Source organism: Dasypus novemcinctus, chromosome 31, assembly GCF_030445035.2.
Source record: "Dasypus novemcinctus isolate mDasNov1 chromosome 31, mDasNov1.1.hap2, whole genome shotgun sequence".
NCBI classification, from domain to species: Eukaryota; Metazoa; Chordata; class Mammalia; order Cingulata; family Dasypodidae; genus Dasypus; species Dasypus novemcinctus.
In genome coordinates, this window is record NC_080703.1 from 29,219,800 (window position 1) to 29,241,988 (window position 22,189).

Here is a 22,189-nt window from a genome sequence, read left to right on the forward strand (position 1 = left end):
TCCCCCGCCTGCTCCGCAGCCCAGGACTGGAGGGAAGAGCAGCCAGCGGCCAATCCCGGGCAGAGGCCACCTACCCTTGCCCCCCGCAGGGGCGCGGGCCGGGAGGGGGTGGGGCCCCGCCCGGCTGCCGGGGACGCGGGTGTCGCGGCGCGCCCCACTTGGGCGTAAAGGTCGGCGGCGGAGGGTCGGTGCGGGAGGCGAGAAGCCGCTGCCAGGCATTGACGGCCACCGGCCCGGGCTGGGCGCCGCCTCTCTCGCAAGGGGCCGGCCCTGGGGTGCTGGCAGAGCGTCCTCAGCAGGCCAGGTGTCCAGGAGACGCCGGGGGTCACCCGAGGGGGCAGGCGGCGAGCTGCGCCCGTCGTCCCTACCTCTCCATATATCCCTCTCTCTCTCTAGATTGAGGGCTTTGGAGATCCTTAAATCGGGGCTCACCGTCAGTCAGGTGATCGGAGGGTTTCTAAATTTATTGTCACTTAGTCTGGGCAGTAGCTTACAACTTCACGGGAACTGCTGCGGCGCCTCTGCGCGATCCGAGAAGGCTCTTCCAAGCAGCTACGGAGAAAAATAGCAGGTTATTAAGAAGCTGTTTAATATTAAATAGAGCCCATTGTTCTGGGCGGTGAATTCCATGATGCCTGCAAACGGATCCGCAGCTAAATGAACTATTCATGCATTTCTTAGCAGAGGGTGGCTTTTCCCCCCCAATGTGTAATGGATCACAGATAACGCCTAATGTAACTGGAAAATTGCATTGTTCATCTCTGCCTTTTCTTAAGGATAACTTTTACATGTCCAGACACACTGTCCCAATAGATGCAGTTATGGAAGAAAAGGTCTTTGGGGTTCATCCTTCATTACAGCCTCTGAACCTTGATTCTGCGTGGGAAGTGTGATAGAGAGGAAGTGCCACTTAATTAATCAGGGCTGACAGCCAATCTGGGTGGTTAAATCCGAACAAGTTTTTGAGAAGAAAAAGTTCTAGGGATTGAATTCCATTACCCACTTTTAGCCACGATTCTCTTCTTCAAATCTTCTAAAAACTAGATTTCAAGGTCTGTTTCTAAACTGGGAACATATTAAAGATAAATTGAGCTTGCTTTAGTCTGAGAGTCACTGTAAGTTTTAAATGACATTATTTGTAATAACATGCCAGCCAAGAAAATAAATACAGATCTACATGTCTTTGAAAAAGTTACCGGCTCTCTACTTCCTCCCCAGTATGCAGTTATGAAACAATTTGTACCGGATGTTTAGAACAATAAATTAGATTATCTGTGTGAACTGCTTAGTGAAATTCCTAGTACATAGAGTGGACTCAAACACGGCATGTTATACTGAAAAGAGTAAGATGTTATAAATTCACCATTAATAACATGAAACATGTTTACAAGGAAGAAATTACCAATTTAGTTAATGTTTTTATTGAAATGGATTAATAAGATATTTAGTATTTTCAAATAATGAAGCACTATCCTAACTTGGGAAGGGAGGAAGGAAGTCATGGGTGTTTTGTGCATTAAAGTCTTAAGTTTGACAGATTTTCCTGCTACAAAGTAGAAAAAAAATTGCATGTCAGCTCAATCAGGAGATGGAATTGCTGACCAAAAAGTTATTATTCTTCCATGCTTGTTACTTCCAAAATGTGTTTGTGAACTTCTTTCAAGGCTTAAATAAAGATTAAATCAAATAAAGATGCAATACTTCAACTACATTTAGCCTTCTGCTTTTAAATGCAAATATTCTGTCTTTTATTTTGCCCCTCAACTTTTTGGGGACAAGGGATTTTTTTTAATGTATCTGTCATAAGTAAATATGGTCTCAGAAAATATATTACATTTCAAAACTGTTGATTGCACCTAATTAAGCAGGTAAATTTCAACTTTAAGCATGCAGACAGCTTGCAACAGTTTGAAAATTTTGCCCTAGTAGTCATTTGAGGTATTTGTGTTACTATTTTGCTATTGCCTTAAATGACTCTTCATTTCTCTTTAATTTTTCATTAATGTTGGGTCTATGAATAATTTTGACCTTTTGGTATCTTTCTGATGATTCAATGCAGCAAATTAGCACATTCAACAAAATCACCCTTCTTAGGATTTATACCAGACCACTTGATTTTTCTTTTTATCAAGATGAGAGTTTACAAAAATGCATCCTGGAAGAGTTCTCAAAACTTCCTGATACTCAAAACGTGGTCTGTACTCTTTTTACAAAATATAAATACAAATATACCAGAAAGAAGGAAAAATAGCAGCCATGTTTGGCAGGGGAAGTATAGAGAGATCGAGAGGTGCTGAGTTCTGTTTGTTCGCTTGTTTTTTGTTTGTTATTATTGTTATTATTGGAATAAAGTGCACTAAGAATGATGGAAATGATGAATGCACAAATATGTGAGATTACACCGAATACCATTGATTGTACACTTTGGGTAGATTTATGCCTTATTCATATGCATCAATAAAATTGACTTGTTAAAAACAAAAAATGTGGTCTGTAGGCAAGCAGGATGCTAACACCTAGGAGTTTTGTTTTGTTTTGTTTTTTGGAAATGTGAAGACTCAAGCCCCACCCCAGACCTACTGAATCAGAAACTGCTCTTTAATAAGATGCTCAGGTGATCCCTATGTACCTAAGATTCTGAGAAGCACTGGTCTAATGCATCACATGATTGGCCCCTTTACATTGTAATTATCTTTGGCAGTTCCCCCCTAAAATATTGCCTGGAAAGACTTCTTAGGAAACTACAATCTTAGCAAATTTTTCCTTCAAGTCATATTCTTTCCTGCAAGCACCAGGATCTTTGTGCTGCATAATGAAAACTTGCATAAATTAAGAATGCCTCTATGCTGTAGATCTCTAGTAATGAATAACAAGTATACATTTTTCTAAAATCGAAAGGCATTAACCTAAAAAAGAGGTTACCACTTTTTATCTTGAATAGTATACTTCATGCAAATATGTGAAACTAGTTCCTAAAGCATTTGGTTATTCTTATTTATTTCCCTCCCCACTCCCCCAGTTGTCTGCTTTCTGTACCCATTCACTGTGTGTTCGTCTGTGTCCGCTTGTATTCTTGTCAGCAGCACCACTGGGAATCTGTCTTTTTGTTGCGTCATCTTGCTGTGCCAGCTCTCCATTTGTGTAGCGCCACTCCTGGGCAGGCTGCACTTTTTTCGCATGGGGCTGCTCTTGTGGGGCGCACTCCTTGCACGTGGGGCTCCCCTACGTGGGAGACACCCCTGTGTGGCAGGGCACTCCTTGCACGCATCAGCACTGTGCATAGGCCAGCTCTACATGGGTCAAGGAGGCCCGGGGTTTGAACCCTGGACCTCCCATGTGGTAGGTGGACACTCTTATCAGTTGAGCCAAATCTGCTTCCCAGGTTACTCTTAATCTTTGACTTGAGCCTTGAAAACCTAGAGTTTTACTCTGCTGGCTGCCTTCTGTTACAGTGCAGGCAGAAACCATCACATTGATGTCTAGGCAATGCCAGTCTAATAAATCTTCAGTAATTTGGAGTATGGACTAAATTTTATGCATCAGTGTTTTTAGGAACAGAAGTTACTACTTTAATGAATTTCTTTAACGCACACACATGCATAGGTCAATAAATTACAAATTTAAAAGGCTATTTAGTACAGTCGTTCTCCCCTTTAATATACATCAGATTACCTGAAGAATGTTATTAAAATGCAGATTTTGATCCAGCAGGTCTGGGATGGGGGCTGAGAATCTGCATTCAAACAAGCTCCCAGGTAATGTCAGTGCTTCCTGTCCTCAGTACTCAGAGATGTGTTTTAGCCCTACCGATGGTTCTCAAATTTTAATCACTTGGGAGAGCTTTCAAAAATCCCCAATGCCAAGTCTGCATCCCAGACAAATGACATCAGAATCTCTGGGGGTGAGTTCTCGGCAGCAGTAGGTTTGAAATCTCCCCAGGTGGCGATGTCAATGTGTAGCCACATTTGAGAATCAGTGCTGTAAGTCAGTGATTCTCTACAGGTGGTCCCCAGACCAGCCGCTTCACCCTCCCCTGGAAGTTGCTCAAAATGCAAAAATTTCAGGTCCCACACCTGACCTGCTGAATCAGAAACTCAAGATGGGGCCCAGCAATCTATGTTTTAACAAGACCTGACTTTGGTGCATGCTCAAGTTTGAGAACCACTGCTATGATCAAAGATTTTCTGTGGCTGCATGCTAGAATCACCTGAGGGGTGTTTAAATACTGATGCTCCCTTCCTCCACCCCCATCAGTCAAATAAAAATCTCTGAGGGTGAAATCTAGCATGGTACGCTTTAGAAGTTCCTCCAGATGATTCCAATTGTGCAGACAGGATTGAGGAAACATTCCTATAAACCGACTTTTTCTGTATGCAAACGTTTCCATGGAGCAGCAATTTATTCTCTGCTAGTTTAAGAAAACATATCTCTCCTTAATCTACAAACCTGGAGTACCTGGAAAGGTAAATTAAAGTACTATCCCAAATATCATAGATTCAAATTAGTGAGTGCAATATTTTCTGAAGAACCTTTTTTTCCTTCTTGGTAACATTACGGCAGCTTCTGCTTTTGCAACAAAATTTGGAAGTGAGAGGACTCAAACTTAGGTGCCATGACATGTACTTTGGCACCAGCCCATATTGACTTTCTTCATCAGGTTAATATTATTATTATTTAACATTTCAGTTTTCATTTTTAAAGAAGCTTTAGTTTATATAAATGTTATCTCCAAAATCAAGGGGACTTCCATATACCCCCTCCGCTACACTCCCCGCCCCCCCCCCCCCACTTTCCCACATTAACAACATCTTTCATTCGTGTGGTACATTTGTTCGAGTCATCAGGTTATCTGGTCATCTTCAGAGTGGTGACTCTACCCCAGTGCTGTGAAGGGCTTTATTAGCACCTTGTTATACCAGGTGTGGAGCTCGGACGATAGTATCAGCCTTTCCCAAGAGGCCAGTTAGGAATGCTGATTCTGAGGCCCCACTCCAGACCTACTGAATCAACATCTGCATTTTAACACATTCCCAGGTGATGTGTACGCACATTTAAAGTTCGAGAAGCACAGCTCCAGTGGATCCCTAGGAAACACAGGTGGTCCTCAACTAGCAACACGATCCCAACTCCTTGACCTCTGTACCTTCACTTCCTTTTCAGAGAACCTTGTAGAAGCCTTGTGGATACAGGTCCCCATTTCTGAGAGGCATGTACAGCATCTCTACTCTGTTTTTAACCTCTCTGCTGTTCGCAGCACTGAACGATGACACTTTTTCTGCAGTGGTGGCAATATTCTACATCTGCCCTGTCCGAGATGGGAGCCACGCAGCCCACGAGCCCGTTGGGCCAATGAATTATGGCTAATGTCACCGGGAAAAGTGAATTTTAATTTTATTTTATTTTAATTGATTTAAATTTAAATAGCCTCATGTGGTTCTTTGGCTCCCATATTGGACAGCGCAGCTCCAGGGTAATCATCCTTCCTTGTGCTCAACCCTGATGCAAATTCCCAGGCTGAGCCCCAGCCCCACCCGCTCTGCCTGTGTGTGCATTAATCCCCCAGTGAATGTACCAGGATGAAAAACAGCTGCCTTGCCACCTCATTTACATAATAAGTAACATTATGCTTATTATTTTGAATGAGAGGAGTTTAACTTGAATTAAATGCCACCAAAAGTTGTCAAAACCTTTTTCATAGTATTCATAATTATGTAGCTTTAATTTTACAGCCTTTTCAAAAGTCAGCAGACATGGGGTGCGTTTGGAAACTGCCTTCAGAAAGAGACAAAAGACTGCAAATGGATTCAGGATAGGAGACACATAAACCCCCCTGCACAGCATTTTAGTGGTACAAAATGGAAAGTTGCATAAATTAAGAGTGCACCTATGTTGAAAAGAAATATCCAAATTTATTATTATTATGCGCAAAATGGTAGATGAGACACAAAACAAAGAAGGTACCATGGAGTTAACTGTGCCAGAAGAAAGCAAATGAAACTCAAAATGGAAATGAACCCAACCATTAACTTGGATATAAATATATAATCTGTGGAACTAGTGGAATGGAATGGAAAGGAATAACAACAACAACAACAAGAAAATGCTCATGATTGGAAGACCTACTCCAGCCTCCCTCCAACTTCTCTTTTCCTGGATGAGAAAAACAACAGCAACCAAAATTTTAAAGAGCTTTGCCCGCCCTTTATCAAGTGCACCTCTCAGATCATCCTTGCAATCCTCACAGGCCTGTGAGTGAGATGGAAAAGAGATTATTCAGGAGACATCATTTTAACTGAAACACCTTGGAAACGTAGAATAAGAATTAGCAAATCCCTACTTGAGAGGGAAGAGGACAGCGTTACAATAAAGTCAGCCCTTTCTTTGGATGGAAAAAAGGACTGTGTCACTTCTAAGCGGAATTAGTCACAACCTATCTTCTGAAAGAAGGCGAGCATTAGGAAAATGTTTCATCGTGGTCTGTGCCTCGCCTGGCTGCTGGTCTGGTACTGTATGACTCAAGATGATGCCACAAAGAATTGGGTAGCTAAGGGCAACAGCCTTCCTTCAGCAGAATGGTCACTTCGTAGCAACTGAAACCAGTAAATAGACTGCCGTTGTCCTCAGGAACGAAGCTCCAGAAGACTGCAGATAATATGGTTTCAGGAGACTGGCTGTGAGGTCAGACGTCCTTCAAAGCGTCTCACATAGGCATGTTAAGACCCACCTCACCTAGGCTTTCCTTTTCCTCAGATAAGGAGGGCAAGTTTCTTCATAATCCATTTCAGTCCACCTCAGAAGGGACAGACAGAGCAAGGCTGAAAGGGGAGGAAATTGCTCCCCTCAGTGGTATATTCCATGATTATACAACTTTACTCATACCCCACACCCAGCAAATCAACTTACTAAAATGAAGTCACAGGGAAGCCGATGTGGCTCAACAAATAGAGCAGCCGCCTACCACATGGGAGGTCCAGGGCATGAACCCCGGGCCTCCTTGACCCGCGTGGAGCTGGCCCACGCGCAGGGCTGATGCGCGCAAGGAGTGCCGTGCCACATAGGGGTGTCCCCATGTAGGGGTGTCCCACATGCAAGGAGTATGCCCCCTAAGGAGAGCCGCTCCATGCAAAAAAAGCACAGCCTGCCCAGGAGTGACACCGCCCATATGGAGAGCTGGCGCAGCAAGATGACACAACAAAAAGAGACACAGATTCCCAGTGCCTCTGACAAGAACGCGAGCGGACACAGAAGAACACACAGCAAATTGACACAGAGAGCAGACAACTGGGGGGGCGGGAGGGGGAAAAAATAAAGACACAAACTCTAAGAGTTGTGCTAGGTGACATCCAGAGGTTCCACACGCTTCATTTGCTCCAACGTACACTAAATGTACAGGTGTCGCCGATGCATATAACAGCACCCCGGGACTCTGAGCTACAGTTTCTGGGTCACCTGAAAAATTTCCAGGACATTGTCGTTTTCGACACAGCCACTTTCTGCCCAGGCAATACTGGAGCGATGCTCCCTTAGTGAGCCAGCCTGTTCGGCTTCCGGAATCTTGTACAGAATGCCAGCTTTGCTGAGCTGCTCCGGGATTTGATTCATGATTCTGAACCCTTGAGGCCCTCCAGCCCTGTGCCATCCCCCATGTGGTAATCTCTCTGCCCTTCTCCTAGAACTCAAGCCTGCAGCTTGGGAGCCTGTCTGCTCGACTGGGCATCTTTGCTCTCTGTTTACTATGTTTTCTAGGGTCTGTGCTGGGCGCTGGTGCCACAGACATGAAGCAGACAGTGGGTGGCCTTCGCCTTGTAAACAACAGCAATGCAGATCGCTGAGGTGCTGTTACAAGAGAGGACCAGAGCTCCAGGAACGTCAAGACATACAAAGGACTCATCCCAGGGTTTCAGCGGCCTAATTGTGTTCCCTGTGTCCAATCCAGGTTCTTTTTTTTTTTTAATATATTTTTAAAAGATACATAGATCACACAAAATGTTACATTAAAAAAAATATAAGGGATTCCCATATGTCCCTCTCCCCACACCCCCCACTTTTCCCACATCAACAACCTCTTTCATCAGTGTGGCACATTCATTGCATTTGATGAATACATTTTGGAGCACTGCTACACAGCATGGATTATAGTTTACATTGTGGTTTACACTCTCCCCCAGTCCATTCAGTGGGTTATGGCAGGAGATATAATGTCCTGCATCTGTCCCCGCAGTATCATTGAAGACAACTCCAAGTCCTGAAAATGCCCCCACATTACACCTCTTTTTCCCTCTCCCTGCCCTCAGCAACTCCCGTGGCCACTGTCTCCACATCAAGAATATAATTTCTTCCATTGCTAGAATCACAATAAGTCTATAGTAGAACACCAGTAAGTCCACTCTAGGCCATAGTTTATTCCCCAATCCTGAGGACTCTGGGATGCTGACCCAGATTCTTAAACACTTGAGTAGTAAGGGCCAAAGTATCCCCTGTACAACTGATTTCAAGTCTAGGTTGCTCTGGAGGCAAATGGGCTTCCTGTTTCTCAACACCCGGATGAGGCAGACAGAGTCACTCAGCCAGGGCAGTGTTGGGCAGCTATGAGGAAGGCCTGAAGGAGCCATGTGGGATCTAGCGCCCTGCAGAGGCTAGCTCCAGAGGTGAAAGTCAGGGGCGCAGTTCAAGTGTCTGGAATGCACTGTAGATAAGACACCTCTCCTGGGGCAGAGGGAGCCAAAGGTTTGGGCCAGGCCAGCAAGGAATGCTAGTTGAACTCGCTAGGTCTGGTGAAATGTGTTACTACTCCCCTCGACCCAATCCTGCCTCAGTGCAGCCGCAGAGCCTATGCCCCATGCCCCCCGCCCCCCATCCCCCCCGCCTGGTGTCTCCCGGGGCAGGAGACATTCTGGGAGCCCACTCTACACGGCCCCATTTCCAGCCTCTTGCATTCATCTGCTCACTGCTCCTGTGTGGCCATCAGGGCAGCCAAGCAACCACAGCTCTTCCCACCACGCTTCCTGAGTCGTAGAACTAACTTATTGGGTCCCAAACACGCTTGGTCAGAATTAACATTCCTGGTACAAAGTTGTCAAGAATTAAACTCCTGACCTGGTTTTCATTAGCATCACGCTCATATTAGCCGAGCAAACCAGGAAATTGTATGAAGGTGTAAAACCTGCAGAGGTGGTGATCCAGTGAGTGCCTTTTATCTTACAAGTGCTTAATAAATATTACATTTTCATAATTTGGCTTTTTAAAGCAGAAATTAGCTTTCATTGCCTCATATAGTGTATTTTTAAAAGACCCACCTAACACAGTACCTTGAACATGGTGGGACCTAAATAAATGTTTGAGAAGGAATATTAAAAACCTTTTATGTAAAGGCTTAGAAATGACTTTTGCATCTCATCGTGGAAAATTTAGTCTTCAGAAAAGTAAAACAAAAATCAGCTATTTGGAACTTTTCACCATGGGCCTCCAATGATCACCTGCTTTTGCAGATTACACTGAACAAATGTAGCAAGGTAAACAAGTACCTTTTCTGCTTCTCCATTTCTTTATCTATAAAATGAGGAACGTGTAAGTTCCTTTCAGCTCAAATACACTGAGATAGCCTCGCAGATATTTTCTGACCCAGTTAAATGCACTCTGAATGTAACAAATAATCAAATGAGGGTGGGAAGACCCTGTGGTTTTTAATGGTGTGCTTTTCGTTTTCATCTCTTAAATAGCACATTTCCTATTTCTAGATAAGGCTGCTGGTCTCCTGATATTTATGTACCCTCCCTGTACTCTTCACTTTCATTTTGGAACCAGAGTATAAGCATATGTACGACGATAGTAAATAATTAGGCAAGTCATCTTGGAAACGGGGAATTTAGATGTAAATATGAAACGTGTAGGAAAAACAGTCCACAGAGACATTAATAAACGTTATAAGTGAGCTCCTAGGGAAAGTCAGTAGAGTGAAGGATCCCCTGGTTGTATTTCTAGAGGAAAGAGAAGGACCACTAATCATGGGAAAATAGAAATCTCTGGGGTGATATATACCTTTTTAATATAATAAGTCTTTTCATCTCCCGTAGGAATATCATACATGCCTAGACACTGTCACAAGTAAACACCAACTGATTGCTTCTTCTCACTTCTCGCTCTCTTCTCACCTCTTGCATTCAGGCTTCCAGCCCTCTGCTCTATGGAAACGGTTATGCCGTGTATCACAAATCAATGAGCCACTGCCTAAATTAATGTCCTTTTTCTCAGGCTTGATCTTTAGCCAGCCTTCTGTCCCATATTTCACCCAAGCTTCTCAAGGCTACTCAGCATTGAGTCTTTCCTTCTCCTCTCACCGTTCCCTGAGTCTCTCTGTTACTTCTATTTTCCTATCGATCTCCAGTTGGCCTTTTCTTCCCCATGTATATTCTTTCTTCATACAGCCCCCAAAACTTCAACTTCCTCATTTCAGGGAAAAGTGCTCACTATTAAACTCCACAGAGATTAAGCACAGCATGACGCATGTTACAGAAACCATCTCTTTTAATTCTCATAACAGCCTTCTGCAGGGACTATTACTGTCCCCATTTTATGCACAAGGAACCAAGATTCTGAAAGTTTAGGCCTTTTGACACATCCTAGTGGTGACAGAACCAGGGTTTGGAACCCAGGCCTGTCTGTTTCCAAAGTCCACACTCTTTTCAGCTACCCAAGGATGTCAGTTATCTGTTGCTGTCTAACAACCCCCTTCAAAACATAACTAAAAACATTTATTTTGTTCACACACACATCTGCCATTCTGGAAGAGCTCGAAGGAGATGACACATCTCTGCTCCCCAAAGCAGAGTTGTAGCAGGTCACCTGGGGGCCTGAAGAGCCACCTGTGGCTCCCTCGTGGGGTGGCAAGTTGGTGCTGGCTCTTGGCTGGGAGCTCAACCATGGCTGTGGCACCTCTCCGCAGGAGCCTCAGCAAGGCTGCTTGGGCTCCCTGACCGCATGGTGGCTGGGCTCCAAGAACCAAGAATCTAACAGACCCAGCAGAAATGCAAGGCATTTTTATGACTCAGTCACCCTGTGTCATTTCTGTCATACTCTGTTGGTTCAGGCAATTACAAAGTCCTAGCCAGGTTCAAGGGCAGGGGACATACATTCCACATCTTGATGGGGAAGTGGCAAGGTACTAGAGTATATTGGACAGAGTGAAGAAAGCAAGCTGCCAGATCCCACTTCCTTTCTCTTTGTCCCCATCTATAAAGATGTGTTTAAATTTTTTATTTCCAAGTCCTGACACCTGTTCTGAGGCCCATTTCACACTTCTGCTTGTCTACTAGAATTTATCAATAACCCAAACAAGCCTTGCCCTACTCTTCCTTACTTATCTGACCAGCACCCTTCTCCAAATCACCAAAGTGGAGCATGTCCCCTTTGCTGACCTCCATTCCTCTTGTTGCCACCTCCCCACATCCTAGTAGTTACTGAAACCTATTAATTCTCATTGATTAAATGATCTCATTCATTTATTCATGCTTTCAAAAAACATTTATTGAATACCTACTGGATATCTAGTCCTATGTTAGTCATCGTTTGTTATTAACGATGGAGATAAAAATACACATGCATACACAGAACATATATGTGTGAAAAATACAGTATACATAAATACATAAATTCATATGTAAATATGTAGGTGTATATATATGTGTGTATATATATGCTGTCTTTGCTCTCAGGTAGTATACAGGCTTATGCAGAGAGAACAGGCAAATCAGCAAACATTACCATCATTATTATGCTCCAAGTAAACGCAGGATGCTGAGGTTGCAAAGAAAAGGGACACTCCCTAGGTTTGAGGTGAGTGAAGGATAAGGGTAAGGGGCCAGAGAGAAAGGAAGTGAAACCTAATCCAAGTTTAAAGGAATAATAGAAATTTTATTCCATCTGAGCTTACCTCTTACAAAAAGAACTGAACGGTATGCCATTTAGCTCAGGATGACTTTCAGTAGATCAGACATAAGATGGTCTTAAAGCATTGAATGATAGTCAATGACAAACCTCTCTTCAGGTATATTTTCTACAGATGTGTTAGATGTGTCTATGTTATAGAAAGTAAATCCATGTCATTGAGATTAACTGGTATCACTGAACATTGTAGAGCTCAAAAGTCGGTGTAGGGGGAAGCGGATTTGGCTCAAGTGATACAGTATCCGCCTACCACATGGGAGGTCCAGGGTTCAAACCCCGGGCCTCCTTGACCCGTGTGGTGAGCTGGCCCACGTGCAGTGCTGATACGCGCAAGGAGTGCCCTGCCATGCAGGGGTGTCGCCTGCATAGGGGAGCCCCAAGCACAGGAGTGCGCCCCATAAGGAGAGCTGCCCAGTGCAAAAAAAAGGGCAACCTGCCCAAGAGTGGCACGACACACATGGAGACCTGACGCAGCAAGATGATGCAACAAAAAGAGATACGGATTCCTTGTGCTGCTGACAAAAATGCAAGCGGACACAGAAGAACACACAGTGAATGGACACAGAGAGCAGGCAATGGGGTGGTGGGGGAAAGGGAGAGAAATAAATAAATAAATAAAAATTTTAAAAATCTTTAAAAAAACAAAAAGTCAATGTAGAGAGATTTTTTAAAAATTCTTTACAGGCATTTGAGAGAATTTTTAGATGACAGGGAAAAAAAAAATCTTTCATGACCTAGTGTACTGGTGTTTGCGAGCTTGCTCTTGGATCACTCCCAGTTGCATTTTCTGTGTTCCCCGCTCTGCTCTGGGTCACCAGAAACCATGTACTTAGGCTGCCCTGTGAACTGGGCAGGGTAGTTCCATGGTGGAAGAGAGGAGGGTGCAAGCAGGTGAGGACTGGGGTATTTATTTGCTGCTCTCCCTGCCTACCCTGGGTCTCTGGTCCTCCATGCCTCCAGCTTCTGCTAGACATCTCCTCCCTCAGCTGCCCCAGGCCCTGCCCCCCAAGCGGGTCCCCTAGCGGTTCTAGCTCCCATCGTATGAACCCCAGGCTCTGGGACTGTTTTACTCATGTTCCTCCATGTGGCCTTCAGCCGTGTGCGGAAACCACCTCCTGCTCTAGATGGCCTCAGCATTCTCTGGCTTCACAGCACTGCTGCCCTGCGTGTGGCCGATTCTCTCTCACAAACCCTTTCCTCTGAAAGACTAGCATAGTGTCAGACTTCCAACTGATATACCTAGCTAGCTCATTTTAATAACAGAGCAGGTATCTTTCAGTGACAAAAATCGTTGGCTCAACCATTAGGCTCTTCTCATCGTAAGGTCAGGAGAAGGCACATTTTCTGGCATTAAGTTCACGGCTGCTCTACAGTTCCATAACAAGTTTTTAGAAAAGAGCCTTGTCAATACCCAATAACCAAGGCCGAGTGTGGATTTTAGAGTAGGAACGTCCTTTTTCAAATCTCACCTCACTTGTTCTCTGACCTTGGGTGAATCACCCTGGCTCTCTCTCTGGTCTCAGTTTTTCCACCTCTCCCACTGTGAATAATAATTTCTGTCTTGCACTAGAACAATATTTTGACCACATATTTATTTATGTTCCAGATTCTTAGCCTTAAATATTTGATGCTTCACATCTTGCTAGCTTGTTTATATAGTTAAAACTTCATATGCTTTTGTTGACACACTATCAATAAAAAGAACTGAAAATATGCACATGTTGCTTTCTCTGGTGTCTAAGCTGCTGAGAGGAGGTTAATTAAGAGTGTAAGTCCCTGATGTCTGACAAACATAATTTCAAATCCTAACTTCACCACTAGTGAATGTATGACTTGGGCAAGTTAAGGGAATCATTTAATTTCTCTGAACCTCCATTTCCCCATCTGTAAAATGGGAATAATAATAGTTCTTACATCTTTGAGTTGTTGTGGATTAAATGATAACATTTGCATAAAAGCTCTTACCACACTTACATCAGCACTTATCACATTTATACACACACATTAAGTATTATTAGACTGCATGTGAATCACTATTTGAAAACATTAATGGATCCGTAGACTGATAAAACCCTGGAAACCTTTTCAACCCTTTCAGAGTAGTGACTTGGATATATTTGAGGACACATGGAGAAAGAGTACTTCTGCACCAATTTGCAGCCCTTACCTGCCTGACCTAAACTCTAGGTTTCACAGGAGTTTTGTTATCAGTTGAGGGAACTTGCCTGGGTGGGTTGGACAAGTCCTCAGGGCCTGCCTGAATGGTAGCACACCATGGCCTTGTGTTTGTTGAGCAGTACAAGTAGTCAGATAACTAGATTTTTATTATAGATCAAAAGAGCACCAACATGGGTCCAACAGAGACATGGATTTCAAACCCCTCAGAAGTGTGTAATGAGCCTAGCATTCATTTCTTCTTCCCTAAGAGAGCACATAAAATATAATGTCAACCTCATTCATTCTATTCACTTCACAAAACTTTCTTGAGCACCTGTGCCAGGCACTAAGAAAGATGCCAGAAATATAGGAAATCAAGACACTGCCCTGACCTTCCAGGAGTTCAGGGGCTTTACAAATAAGTGGACACATGTAATACAGTAAATACATTAAGGTAAGAGGTATGATACATGTCAGCATAAGGTGCTCAGTCTGACAATATCAAGGAGGATGTGGCAGCTAGGATGAATCTGGAAGGATGAGGAGAAGTTAAGGAAGAATAAAGTGAAGGGAGTGTGTTGTTCAAGGTGGAGAGAACGATGGAGGATGAGAGTAACGTGCTACATTGCGGCGAGCTCACGTGTATAAAGGAGAAATGAGAGGGGCTACATACAGAGGTTGGCTGGAGCCAGATCACAAAGGGATTCTATGCCAAGAAAGGAGCTCAAGATCTTAGACCATGCATGCTATAGAGGAATGATGGTTATATTTTAAGCTGGAGTCAAGAGGAGGTGGGAGATTTCTATGACAACCCTATGGAGATGGGTAAAACTAGAGGACAAGGGAAACAACTGGGTCACCATATCTGTATCAGGAGCAAGAGACATGATTTCGGATTAGGTAATGGCCACAGAAAGGAAGAAAATGGGCTGGACTCTAGAGAGAATTCAAAGGCTGAATCAACAGGCCTGAATGAGCCATTAGATGGATCTATTGCTTCAAAACTAAGAGTTCCGAGACCATGAATATCTTCCAAGTACACCAAGCAAATCTACAAAGGGTGGACAAGATAAGACCAAATTCTATGTGCCATGTAATCAAATTTCAAAAAACCCAGTAACTATCAGCTATACATTGGAATATCAGTGGCCACCAGTTCTTTGAAATTATATTTCAGGGGAAAAAAGAAAAATAGTATTATACCTTCAATGTGGTATAAAACTTTGTTTCTAAAGTTTATAGTATTACTCATTCTGGAAGCCCTCTCTGTCTCTTGTCATGAACTCAATATATGCTTTTCTATGTCAAATCTCAGATACTTAAAGGCTCCATTTTCCATTGGCCTTTAACCAAATCTTCTCCTAAACCATGCCTGGCCAATGAGAATCCATTCTATATTGAAATATCTCCAAGGAATTATGTTCTCTTAACCTCATTGAGTAACCCACTTCAGTTCCTAAAACCTCTCCCATGAGGAAAACCCTCTTCACACCTATTGTATCCCTCTCATATGGTAAGGCTCTTTGCTCTCATATAATTTGTAGTGTATTAAAAAACAGCTCTTGTATCAAAGGCATAGGAACTTTGAATGAGAATGATTTCTCCTTCAGAGATCTATTCAAGGTAAACTACCTTATATAAAATTTGCTTCAAATTATACTTCCTGTACTCCACAGTACATCATTCACCATTTACAAATAAATGAATTTTGGTTTAAGATAGGCCTATCTTAAACATTTTCTTGTCTCACAATGTTTATATAATTTAGAACAAGGCAATCTTTTTGGAGTTTATAATTGAAAGGCACTCACTACTGCCAGGACATATCTAGTTTATGCCTTATGAAATTTTCCACATCTAAAAACGTCTTAGTAAGTTGGATGACCAGAGCTTTCTATGGACAAGGGTGGTAGATTGAATTGTCTACCCGTTTGTCCATGTTCTTGGTCTTGTTACTGGTGGGTATGGACTCATTGTAAATAAGATCTCTTCAAGAGGTTACTTCATTTAAAATGTGCGACGGTTTGCTCGGTCGGTAGAGGTGGGGTCTGGCTGCGGATGAGGGGTCGGTCCAGCTCTGGACGAGGGGTCGGTCCCACTTGGGACGAGGGGTTGGTCTGGCAGCAGACGAGGGATCGGTCTCACAAGGGGTTGCGCAGTTCAGCTGACGGGGTCGCCCGGCGAAGCAGGCGACGAAGGGGTCGCCCGGCGAAGCAGGCGACGAAGGGCGATGAAGGGGTCGCCCGGAGAAGCAGGCGACGAACTGGGGACAAGGGAGGCCAGGCCCTTGTCGGGGGCTCTCAGGACTGGAGGCGCACGGCAGAAGAACTACCGCGGAGACAAGGTAAACACGCAAGTCCACTTTATTGAGGGAGAGGCAACAGTTTTATAGGAGCTGGGGAAGGCTGATTGGTCGAAGCCACGCCCTGTTCTGATTGGTTGCCGGAGAAAGGTCAGTGGGTGGTACTGGATGGGGGAGGGGTGGTGATTAGGGATTGGCTGTTGCTGTTGCTGGGGGAAGGGGCAGGGTTTAGGGATTGGTGGCTGCTGTTGCTGGGGGAAGTGGCAGGGTTTAGGGATTAGTGGCTGCTGTTGCTGGGGTGGAGGGCAGACTTGAGTTTCCCACCACGCCTGGCTGTGCTGCTGTCAGGGGGAGGGAAAAGGGCAGACTGGATTTTTCCACCCACGCCTGGCTGTTGCTGCTGTCGGGGGAGGGGAAAAGGGCAGACTGGAATTTTCCGCCCTGCGCCTGCGCAGGGAGAAAGAAGAAGAAGGGTGCCGCCCCACAAGGCATCATGTGGCGCCATCCGGGAGGAGGGGTGGCCGCGGAAGCATGGCTGCCGAGAAGGGGAGACCCGAGGGCACTCTGCGCCCATGCCGAGCTTCCTTCAGGGGTGGCGGTGGGCCCGACCAACCACCCTATTATGGGGGCAGCGGAATTAGGCCTACCGTGGCCGCTCCCCTCGCCAGGCCAGCAAACCACACTTCAGCCCGAGGGGTGACCGCATTTCCCCCTTCTTTTCAAATAAGGGCCAGGATGGCAGCAGTAGCAAGTAGCCAAGGCCCAAGAGGCAGCAAGCAATGAGGGAAGTGGGGCTGAAGAGGGAGGTGAGTATGCCGGGGATATAAATGTACAATTTGGGGGGCGGTATCTTGCCGTTGCAAGCAAGGGTGGCCAATGTCCAATTCTCATTGATCTCGGCGGCTATAAGATCCATCTACTGTTAAAAGTCCAGGGTGACAGCATGTTACAGGTAGTTGATCTCTTCTTGGCGGCGAAGAGTGGCAGAGGCAGACTGTGTGATGGTCTGGAGGATCGCAGCTGTGAGGACAAGTCGCGTCAGGGCACCAGCAGCGGTGGTGGCGGCAGCGTCGGGAGTGGTGGAGACGTAGGCGAGGACAACAAGAAGGCCAAAGTCTCCACGGGCACGAGAGAGGCCGATGTTAACGGGGCGGGCCGACATGGGGCAGCCCAATCTGCAACGCAATGGGGGTTCAAGCAAAAAAAGGAGGGGGGCGGGGGACGAGAAAGGACACTTTGGACGGCTGAGAAGAGGAGTGAGGTCGAGACAGGAGGAAGCTCCGCAGAAGTATGGGGAGGCAAAAGCAGAAACGTTATTAGATGCTAGAAAGCAGGCCATGGGCTGGGGAAAGCGGGTTGCGGGCCGTTTTAGCGGGGCTGGAGCTGCTTGAGAGCGATGGCGGCATGGGGGGCCGCAGTTACAGAAGACTTGGGGCACCTGCGGGAAGAGTGAGCAGGAAGAAGTCGGGTAGGAGGAGGCCGAGAAGATGAAGTGGGAGGGGTGTCCTCGGCAGTGGCGAGTCGCTGATAGCTAAAGAGAGAGACTATATTAATTGGCTCGGCAGCATGGTGAGGGTTGCGGCGTCTGCACTGACGGTAGAGTGCGAGCAGCAAACGGACTTCAGGGTTGGGTGGTTGTCTCTCGGGCTGGAGGGTGAGCTGGCTCAGTTGGTGCTGGATCACTCACATTTGGCGCCGTTCCCTGCGGGACATCCGCTGCAGAGGTGGCGGGTTTGACGCATCTCCCTCGCACACCTCTGCAGGGCTCTCGGCCTGCTCTCGGCCTCACTTCCAGGGTGTACGGGCACCTCCTCCCCTGCAGACCTGCTCTGCTCACCCTGCTGCCACTGGGAGGACACGACATAGTTGACAAGGACAACATCACTGGAGCCTCCAGACTCCAGAGGGATGGGGTGTACCCGGAAATGCTCAAGCATATCGAAAATGGACTGGAACCACAGGTGCTGGACTCGGCACTGGCCCTCCTCATTCAGTGACAAACACAGGTGCTTGGCCTTGCCCTGGAAGTTGAAAGTGAGGACATATTTGCCCTGCCTCGTCTCACTCTGACGTACCAGGAAAACGCCGTGGGAGCCAGTACCTCCTGCCAGCACTAACTGGGCAGCCTTGAGTCGAGAGAGCATCCCATGGAACCAAGGATATCCTGAGAGGGGCTGGTCCCCCTCACCTCCCTCTGACTCTCCCTGGAACAGAAATGACCCTGTGGCCGTTTCTGGAGTGTCCAGGGGAGGGTAGGGAGCTGAGAGGGGATGAACTGTCTCTGCTGGAGGTCCCTCTTTAATAGGGATGCGAGGGGGTAATTCTGGGGGAAGCAGTTCCATTGAGTCAAAATGGGAGGCAGCAATGGAGGCAGACAGGCATTTTTGGATATTAGACACCCAGGCCTTCACATGTAGCGCATCGGCTGTCTCCAGGATATACTCTGAGGGGCCTTCCACCTTAACCACGAATGTGTTCTCCTGGTCAGGCATCTCCAGGGCTGTGGTCATTCGGACGTCTGTTATAGTTGAGCAGGGAATGCTGAGTCGGGGCCGAGAAGCCTTGGGTGGTACAAAGAACTCCAGGCGACTTCCTCCTCCTCCTCCTCTTCCTTCACTCCGAAGCAGTAAGCGGCACTTCTGCCACTGAGGTTGCCCTCCTCCCCCTGAGGTAGGCCCGGTTGCCCCTCCTCTCCGGCTCACTCCAGCTGGGTCAGGGGCTGCCTCTTCAGCCCCCATGAAACTCAGCAGCTCTTCCCTCTGCACCATCCCTGTTCCATCTTTCAAGGCCCTCCCTCTCTGACTCAATCTCAGCCTCTCAAAACGGTGAGTCCATCTTTCCCCAGGGGACGTCTCGTCACCAATCAGTCCCCTACCAATGGTCCCAGCCCCACCAGAGGATTTGGAGTTGCTGTTTCCTCCTAAGACTGGGGGGCCTGAGGAGGTCTCCAGGGGCCCAGCTGGAGAGGGTGGGTCAACGGTCCCCTGCCACTGCAGGAGTCCACGGACTGAACTGCGGACGGAGCGACCCACTGAGTGGAGGGAGAAGCGTTTCTTTAGCTTCGGCTTCGAGGAGGTCGTAGAAGAGGAAGAGACGGAGGAAGGGAGGGGGCTGGCCAGGTCCTCAGATGGCCGAGAAGGGCCCAGCACAGCCAGGGGCCCACCCACCCTGCAGCTCTCAAGGGACAGGTCATGTGGTGGGATCTCCGCTCCAGGACTCAGGGGAGCCAAGACGGGTGGTGAGAGGGAGCCAGAGGCCCGGGCCATCTCAGCTTCAAAGTGCTGCAGGAAGAGCTCAGCAAAATGGCGGGAGAAGGCAGCCTCAGCCCCCGGCCCCACATATTGGGGGTGGGAGGCCAGGTAGAGGCGGAGACGGCGGGCAAAGTCCAGGGCAGCAGCCCGGGCATGGGACTCACAGAACTTGTGCTTGGCAGGGGAGGAATACGGGTCCAAAAATAGGTTAGAGGGGGCCGCGCATGCGGCAGCTTGCCATGGATCGGATGGAGGGGGCTGCCAGGGGGAGGCAGAGCCGGGGGGGGCTGCTGGCACGGAGGGCGCGAGAGGAGCCATTGCCCATGCGGTGTTACAAAATGGCTGCGGGCCGTCCCCAGCGGTGCTACAAAATGGCAGGGAGGGAGCTTCCAGCCCACCCAGGCAGGAAGTCGTCGGGGGGACGGAGGGGCAAAGGGACCTCCCCTTTATGAGTGAGGAAGAAGGCGGAAGTCCGCCATCTTGAGAGTGCCTCCCCTTTTCAGATGGCGAAGAAGGCGGAAGCCCGCCATCTTGGGAGTGCTTCCCCTTTTCGAGCAAGGAAGAAGGCGGAAGTTTGCCATCTTCACCGGCACTCGGCACTGCAAGATTACACTGTTTAGGGGGACAATTTTCAAGCGCGTTATTAAGGCGCTCGACAAGCGACTCAGAGTCAGAGTCGGAGCCGGCATCAGGATCCCGATCAGGATCCCGGTTAAAGTCGCCGTCCTGACAATCACGGCGGCGGCGGTAGCGCGGCCGGAAGGAGTTGATGGTAGGGGCGCCTTGAAGGCAGGAGCGGATGGTAAAAAGCGCCGGTAATAAGCCAGGAGGGAATTTTTTACCTTCCTGCTCCATAGCAGAGGTGACCCTATCTATAAGGCGAGTGTAGGTATCCGGGTCCCAGAGCTGACACGTGGTAAGCCACGGGTTAAAGGGGAGAAGAAGGTCCCAATATACTTGGAGCTGTTTCAAAGAGATCTTACACCGGTGAGTGTCTAGGAGACCGGCGAGGGCCCGAACTTGCGGGGCTTGCTTAGCAGATAGGATGTTACCCATTGCTAATGGCCTTTTGGAGCCGATAAGAAAAGGGGCCCTTACCTTGAGAGCACGGCGATGGGAGCCGAGGTGCGCGGTGAGATGAGGGGTCGGAGCCGATGGGACTCCGACGGTGGTCGCGGGCCAAAAGAAGGCCCCGACGAGGGGAAGGCGGAACGACGAGCAGTGGAGCAAGGCAAAGAGGAGCAAGTGCGGAGGGGAGGAGGCAGAGGTGAAGGCAGGGGTGGAGGTGCTCAGGCACGCGCTCCTGAGAGTTTTATTGGCGCCTCTTAATCATAGCGGGTCGGTATAAGCCCCCGACATGGAAGGAGAAAGCCATCCAGCGATTCTCCCAGACCGCCGTGGATCGTATGAGGTCACCAAGGTTCAGGAGCAGCAATGCAGAGCGAAAAGATAGGGGTGAGAAGAGAGGAGGGCGTAGGGCTGTGGTAGGGTTACTTCAGACGTGCAAGCACGCGCTCCCGAGAAATCCAAGGCTCCTCTTAATCATAGCGGGTCGGTATAAGCCCCCGACATGGAAGGAGAAAGCCATCCAGCGATTCTCCCAGACCGCCGTGGATCATATGAGGTAGCCAAGGCTCAGGTAGCAGCAATGTTGCACGAGAGAAGTCCCACGGTGAGAAGAGAGGAGTGGGGGGCCACCAGGTTATGGAGTGAGGCTGTGGTGGAGTTGCCTTGCCCCACGTTGGGCGCCAGCTGCGACGGTTTGCTCGGTTGGTAGAGGTGGGGTCTGGCTGCGGACGAGGGGTCAGTCCAGCTCTGGACGAGGGGTCAGTCCCGCTTGGGACGAGGGGTCGGTCCCACTTGGGACGAGGGGTCGGTCCGGCAGCAGGCGAGGGATCGGTCTCACAAGGGGTTGTGCGGTTCGGCTGACGGGGTCGCCCGGCGAAGCAGGCGACGAAGGGGTCGCCCGGAGAAGCAGGCGACGAACTGGGGACAAGGGAGGCCAGGCCCTTGTCGGGGGCTCTCAGGACTGGAGGGCGCACGGCAGAAGAACTACCGTGGAGACAAGGTAAACACGCAAGTCCACTTTATTGAGGGAGAGGCAACAGTTTTATAGGAGCTGGGGAAGGCTGATTGGTCGAAGCCACGCCCTGTTCTGATTGGTTGCCGGAGAAAGGTCAGTGGGCGGTACTGGACGGGGGAGGGGTGGTGATTAGGGATTGGCTGTTGCTGTTGCTGGGGGAAGGGGCAGGGTTTAGGGATTGGTGGCTGCTGTTGCTGGGGGAAGTGGCAGGGTTTAGGGATTAGTGGCTGCTGTTGCTGGGGTGGAGGGCAGACTTGAGTTTCCCGCCCACGCCTGGCTGTGCTGCTGTCGGGGGGAGGGAAAAGGGCAGACTGGATTTTTCCGCCCATGCCTGGCTGTTGCTGCTGTCGGGGGAGGGGAAAAGGGCAGACTGGAATTTTCCGCCCTGCGCCTGCGCAGGGAGAAAGAAGAAGAAGGGTGCCGCCCCACAAGGCATCGTGTGGCACCATCCGG

At 47.9% G+C, this 22,189-nt stretch overlaps 1 protein-coding gene across 1 annotated transcript; it reads right to left on the reverse strand.

The window, feature by feature from the left end:
- Window positions 1–473: 473 nt before the first annotated feature.
- On the reverse strand, window positions 474–21,905 carry LOC101423273 (SH2B adapter protein 1-like; the record flags this gene model as incomplete). The annotated part of the gene is given in 6 exon segments (XM_071212844.1): window positions 474–552; window positions 18,090–18,186; window positions 18,240–19,821; window positions 19,885–19,911; window positions 21,845–21,877; window positions 21,879–21,905. Coding segments are annotated over 6 exon segments (1,845 nt in total), but the record flags the coding sequence as incomplete, so codon positions are not given.
- Between the last annotated feature and the right edge of the window lie 284 nt (window positions 21,906–22,189).